The 6,890-nt window shown below is 36.6% G+C and overlaps 1 protein-coding gene across 1 annotated transcript; it reads right to left on the reverse strand.

The window, feature by feature from the left end:
* Nucleotides 1-1,838: 1,838 nt before the first annotated feature.
* On the reverse strand, nt 1,839-6,527 carry LOC110682682 (zinc finger BED domain-containing protein RICESLEEPER 2-like). The gene is made up of 4 exons (XM_021859013.1): nt 6,181-6,527; nt 5,939-6,101; nt 2,207-4,306; nt 1,839-2,113 (listed from the first exon to the last, which is right to left on the reverse strand). Exon 3 carries the CDS (start codon nt 3,052-3,054, stop codon nt 2,212-2,214), a length of 843 nt encoding a protein of 280 aa, XP_021714705.1. The 5' UTR covers nt 3,055-4,306; nt 5,939-6,101; nt 6,181-6,527; the 3' UTR covers nt 1,839-2,113; nt 2,207-2,211.
* Between the last annotated feature and the right edge of the window lie 363 nt (nt 6,528-6,890).

Below are 6,890 nucleotides of genomic sequence, written 5' to 3' on the forward strand. Positions count from 1 at the left end.
TTGCAATTTACACGATCTAAAGAAATCGTGTTAAAATGTGTTTGGTGGTAACACTAGTGTTGAAATTGTGCAGATTGTGTATGCAAAATTACAACGTTTACACTAGGTCTCGTAGGAGAAGAATTGCACAGATGGTTGAGACTCCCGAACAACTTGCTGCTAGGTTGAGAGCTCTTGAGCAAATGAACCAAAACCTTGGAATGTTGTTGCAAAACCAGCTGAACAACAACAACAACAACAACAACAACAACAATGACAATGACCTCAAGCTGCCATGGCTAAGAAACTTGTTGCATTGAAACCTCCACTATTCATGGGGAAGGAAGATCCCATGTTGGTTGAGAACTAGGTACGTGACTTTGATAAGATTTTTACAGCTGCTGGTACCCCTGATGCTTAGAAGGTGGACCAAGCCACTTTCTATTTACGCGAGGTTGCTGATATTTGGTGGGAAAATGAAGGAGCCATTATAAGAGCTCAAAAGAACTTTAACTGGGAGGCTTTTAAGAGAGCAATCAGGGATCGTTTCTTTCCTGAGCATATCAAGAGATAGAAGTACAACGAGTTTAGTAGGTTTAACCAAACTGCTGGTATGAGTGTGCATGAGTATGCTTAAAAATTTAATGATTATGCTAGGTTTTGTCCTAATGTTGTGCCTGACAAGAGTACCAAGGCTCAGAAGTTTGAAGATGGCTTGACTTTTAGGATCTAAAAGAAGGTGATTGGGGTTGTACCGCTGCTACCTATAAGGAGGCCTATGATATAGCTTGCAATATCGAAAGGATTTTGAAACGTGAACAGGAGGTCAAGGATAGGCATAAGAGGAAGGGGAATGGTGAGAGCTTATCAAACCATCAAGGATATGACAAGAGACCACGCTTGGGGGTAATAACAATGAGAATGGTGGAAATGGTCAGCAAGGAGGACGTAACAACAGCAATCGAAGCAATAACCACCGGGGCCAGGGACCACAGAATCAACAAGGACCTCGCAACCGACCATGTTGTAAATGTGACAAGAGCCATCTAGGACGCAACTGCAATGGAGATTTGCTTACTTGCTTTGAATGTGGGGAGGTTGGTCACAAGAAATTTGAGTGTCCAAAGAAGCAAAATTGCAACAATCAAGCTTAGAATGGGCAAGGTAACAACAATGGCAATAATGGAGGTGGTTATGGGAGGAACTCAAACTACAACAACTGCTTCAATAACAACAATTCTCAAGGCTAAAATGGCAATGCTGAAGGAGGGAATTAGGGGAGAGCATGGGACGGGTACCCGTTCCAATAACGTTATTGGTTCGGGTACCCGATAACCGTTAAGGCTAAAACCGATACCCGAAACCGTTTTGATAAGGTTCGGGTACCCGTAAATTCGGATACTCGAAAATACGGTTACCCGAACCAAATATCCGAACCGAACCAATAAGCTGAATTTTTATTTTTGGGTCTTTTTATTTATTTAAAATCTGCTTTGCAATTTGTTTTTAGATGCTTTTTACTAGTTATTTTTTTTACTTCCTATTTTTCGAACTATAACAATTGAAATTAAATACACAAATAACAAAAATGATTACAACTAATCAACTATCGCTGCCTTCCGCTTTGACAGCCTACCAATCGTCCAATCCCTATCCTTGAGGCTGCTGCTTCCTCACCTCTCCTACCTGGCTGCCTGTCCTCCTTGTACCCACCTGCTTAATAATATTTTTGTTCAAACTTCCACCTGTTTTTCTAGTATAAATTATTGTTATTAGTACTGTGATTTTTTTGTAACAAATATCAGCCTAATAGGCTGATATTTAAACCTGAATACACATAACACAACACATCAACCCGATTACAAATGAACAAATACTTGATACAAACATACTGGTTTTTCAAAAAAAAAGTCCATAGTTAACAATAATAAACCAATACATAACAAAAAAAAAGTCCATAGTTTATAGTTTTAGAAACAAAACCAGTCCATAGTAAACATAATTCATCAAATACTCCAAGCCTTCAATGACTTCCGGCCTTCAATACACTCACCACCAACCTTCATGATTATAAGTTGCTGCCTCTAATCATCATCAACAAAGAGAGAATGTTCCTCACCAATAGGTAACATTTCTTCAAAAAAAAAAAAAAAAAAAAAAAAAAGTTAATGAATAATTAACAAGAAGATAATGAGATTAAAAAAAAGAGAAAATAATTAAATGTTACCTGATTCAATTTAAACGTAACCAATCCTGTGCACAAATCAAGGCTTCAACCATCTTAGTTGAGAGTGAGCTACGAAATGAATCAAGCACTCGACCACCGGTGCTAAAAGCTGATTCGGAAGCGACTGTTGACATAGGAATGACAAGTACATCTCTAGCCATGAGAGCTATTGTTGGGTACCTTTCACCATATTTTTTCCACCACCCCAAACAATCAAAGCTTTTTCCGGCAGGATTAACTTCTCTATCATCTTCTAAATACTTGGCCAACTCATTTTTCCCCTGTACTCCAACACATGAACCCACCTCCTTTTCAAATTCTAATTCCGCAACATCTACATCAGAATCCATATCTTCTACTTCCTCCGGAAAATCAGAAGTTTTAGGGGGAATGGACTCATTTGGAGGGTTTTCAAAAACATAAAGTTCATACATGTCATTCAAAGTTTGCATCACTTTATCACACAAGTATTTAGCTTTTTCAGAATCATATAGTTGATTAATTGCCCATTTAGTATATCCCATTTTCCGCCTAGGATCAAGAATGACAGCAATATACAACAAGAGATTCACATTATCAACATTTTCCCAATACTTGTCATGCTTTTTCTTCATTCCACTAGCCATTAAACTCACCCTCACATCATTACTCATCACTTTTTTCTTGATTAACACACTAATCCCAACAAGTTCTTGTAAATACACATTAGAGGTGATATACAACGAGCCGGAAACTCGTAGAGTAGCATCATAGAATATTTTAAGGAAGAAAAGAGGCAACACGATCCCATTCACTAGGTTCAGGCAACCCATCTGACTTCTGTAACTCATACCTAAATTTACCACCATCTGAACATTCAAGCAAATTAAAAGCCCTACGATATGCCAAAGCACCTTCTAACATTAAATAAGTGGAATTCCACCTAGTATCCACATCTAAACAGAGAAAATGTTTTGACTCCAACTTTTCTTGTTTAACACAACTCATAAACTTTTGCAATCTAGCATCCGATGATCTTACATACCTAACAGCACAACGAATTCTTTTTATTGACACATCACTTTCTTTCAATCCTTCTTTAATGGTTAAACTTAATATGCGAGCACAACATCTCATGTGCAAAAACCGACCACCCAAAACTAAAGTCTTCCAACTTTCAAACCTCCTTTTCAAATATTGAATGCCAACATCATTTGAACTTGCATTATCTCCAGTGACAGTCATTACTCTAGAAATACCCCATTCAAGTAGACACTTTTGGACAGATTTACCAATTGTTTCACCAGAATGACCAGCAATTATACAAAAATTAATTATTTTTTTTTGCAATTTCCTATTTTGGTCAATAAAGTGAGCGGTTAAACACATGTAATTCATATTTTGGCAAGAAGTCCAAGTATCAGTGGTGAGACTTATACGTGAAGTGCACTTGCTAAAAAAACTTTTCAAACTTTTTTTCTCATCCAAATAAATCCTAAAACAATCTCTAGTCACTGTCCATCGAGAAGGAATAATGAAGAAGGGTTATGTTACCTTCATAAAGTTGCGAAAACCTTCATGCTCCACCATTCGAAAAGACATTTCATCCATAATCACCATCTTTGCCAGAGCTTTCCTATATCTTCTTGATTGAATTTCCACAACTCAAGTCTACCTTTTTTTTGATCCACAAGATTCCCATCAAGAGTTTGTTGACTAAGGGACAATAGTTGCTGATTTTGATCAATGTTCGAGGGGTATTCCTTACACCGCTTTATGTGGTTCTTCATGCCGGAGGTACCTTGAAGTGATACACAGCCAATTAATGTATGACAATAGATACATGCAGCCTTGTTTTCTCCATCCTTCTTTATAAAATGCTCCCAATGAGGAGAGCACCTTTTTATAGTTTTTTTTTGAAGTTTCACTTAAGGGGGCAGCAGCATCAGCAGCTCTAGAAGGTTGGTTTGATTGATTTTGCTGCTCAAAGGGGTCATTATTTTCCGTCATTGGACAAGGGTCATACTCCCAAGGCTCGGGAGGAGGACTTGGAATTGGGGGAGCTTGACTTGTAGCCGATGAGTCTTCCATATCCCCACTACTTCCAGATTCCATACACTCCTACAAATGAACAAAACATATAAGTTCAATCATGTATACACAAATAACAAGAATGAGTCATAGCTAACAATGGTACCACCAAAGTTCACAGACAAGAAACAAATAAATGAACAGCTAGTTTACTCAACTAGAAATCAGTAATTATGATATTTTATATTAGAAAGATTACACTAAGCATAATTGAAGGCTTTATAGTTTGAGTACTCACTTCTCAACAACAAGAAAACATAAATCCCATTCAACTAGCACTAAGAAAAGTAGAAGACTTTATATGTAAAAAAAATAAAAATAAATAAATAAATAAAAAAATAAAAAATAAAAAGTTCCTTTATAAAAAGAACAGTCTCTGAGAAAGAAGTTAAACAAGTTAAGGAATAGAAACCCTTTTTCCAGGACCCATGAGGCCATAGAGCCTCGCAAATGGGTGTATCAACAGATCCACCTTACAGTCATAACCCATAAGTCAGTCATTATAAAATGAAAAATGGGTGAGTTCTATTAAATTCAAAGGAAACGTCTGACATAATTTTTAAGAAAACAACATATACCAATATCAACATCAGCCCAGTTCTTCTAAGTTCTAACACAATGTAGTAGGTAGTTGTGATACCTATAATTAAAATTAAATTAAGTATATAAAAAAATAATAATAACAATGATAAATTAGTATTTGTCTAAGAAAATAAACTGTTGATAAGCTTAAGTTTCCATTTTTTCTTTGTGAACAGCTTACCATCTACTTATCAAAAATGATGAGGAATGCATTCACTATAATCAACAGCAAATTTTTATCTCTAAAATGTTTATGAGCAAGTGACATTTCTAAAACAACAGTACAACCATTTAACTTTTGACGGTCAAAGAGAGAGAGTTGTGTTGTTATCTTCTCGACAAGAAATGCTAGAATGGCACCAATAAAACACAGGCAAGGTTATACAATCAATTCAATCAATAATCAGATTGTCTAATGTCTACTATACATAAGAAAAGAAGGGAGCCAAGAATGGGGGTTTTTAGCTTCTCATTAGAAGAATGACTGATAAAAAATTTCTTTTAAACAGCAAAAATAAATACAAAACAGGTCACTTCCAGTATCAAATATTCTATATTTGATTTGATTAAGTTAGCTATGGTTCTTAGAATATTTTAAGCGCGATTGTAAGTTAGTAACCTCAATTTTAACCCCCATAACAAATAAGATGCATACATACTTTTTACACTACCCAGATACAACAAAGAGGAGTATAACATGCAATGGTAGTATGGTACCACTGATTATCTCAGTCTGATGCACATTACCCCTTCCAGAACCATTGATTGGTGTATGAATGAACTACTCATATTAAAACTAAATTAAGTCATTAAGATTGTGAGATAGAACAAGATACGACAAATAGCCAAATTCATGATTCTTCTTACTATCAGCAACATCAATCCCACCTTACTCACTCATCCAAATCTAACAAACACAACTTGACAAAAAAGAAAAAAAAAAACCCCTCAATTCTGAAAACCAAAATTAATCATTCCTCAAAAAAGCAAAATAATAGTATCACAATAAAAAAAAATTAGGACAAAAAAACATTTATGAATCCGAAAATCAAACCACAAATAATATAAAATGTAAATTACCTCAATAGTTGCTTCGAGTCTTCGACGGAGGAGTGAAACCTCAGAAGCCGCTTCGATGGAGAAGTCGAAGTACGCTTCAATGGAGGAGATGAAGGGGTTAAGCGACGCAGCGTAAACGTGAAAAGGCCCCAAAGTTCGAAGAACCCTAAATTGAACCAAGGATCTGGAAAAACAAGAGTTTAGGGTTAATTGAATTCAATCAATTCATTGCAAATAATTAGATCTGGGAAAGGGATAATTACCTGAGGTAACATTGGCAAAGAATAGACTTGGAGAATGGAGATCAGAAAACGAGAGATTAGAGAAGAGGAGGAGAGAGAGGGGGATGGAGGCTGAGTGAGTGATTGTCTGACTGAAAAATGAGAAAGAACAAAGAATAGGGTTTTTCACTTTCTTGTTTCATTGATTTTCTGTTTTTTTTTTTTTTTTTTTTCTAAAAAAAAAAGGATTTTCGGGAAATTCGGGTACCCGAAAAAGCGTTAACGGGTACCCGCAACCCGTCCCGTTAAATTCTTAAGGGTTCAATTACCCGTCCCGTTTTCTTTTAATGGTTCGGGTACCCAATTTTTCGGTTTGGTAACGGTTCGGTTTTTCGGGTTTTTGGTTTTTCGGATTTTTTTGCTCAGCCCTAGAGGGTATGGCCAAAACAACAACACAGTGGTGGAGGAAGCAACCACAATGGCAATGGTAGGGCTAGAAATGGAAGAACCTATGTCATGAACCCGAGGGGGAATAGTTACTCTTACCAGGAAGTTGTTTCAAAACCAGGGATCTGTAGGGTTTCGTAGTGACCCGACACTACGCGGAAGGAAACCCACCAAGACCCGCCCCTTAATTAAAGCAATTAACAAGCATAAATAAATTAATCATACAAGATTAAGTACGAGAATTATACCTTTGACGCGTGCTTCGCTCACCGAGGAGCTCTTACTTCAACCTCGAAAACACGAGG

Source organism: Chenopodium quinoa, unplaced genomic scaffold (assembly GCF_001683475.1).
Source record: "Chenopodium quinoa cultivar QQ74 unplaced genomic scaffold, ASM168347v1, whole genome shotgun sequence".
Taxonomy (NCBI): Eukaryota; Viridiplantae; Streptophyta; class Magnoliopsida; order Caryophyllales; family Amaranthaceae; genus Chenopodium; species Chenopodium quinoa.

Bases quoted from the DNA above. Each gene is read 5' to 3' on its own strand.
- LOC110682682 (XM_021859013.1), bottom strand. From the start codon at position 3,054: ATGGTGGTAAATTTAGGTATGAGTTACAGAAGTCAGATGGGTTGCCTG.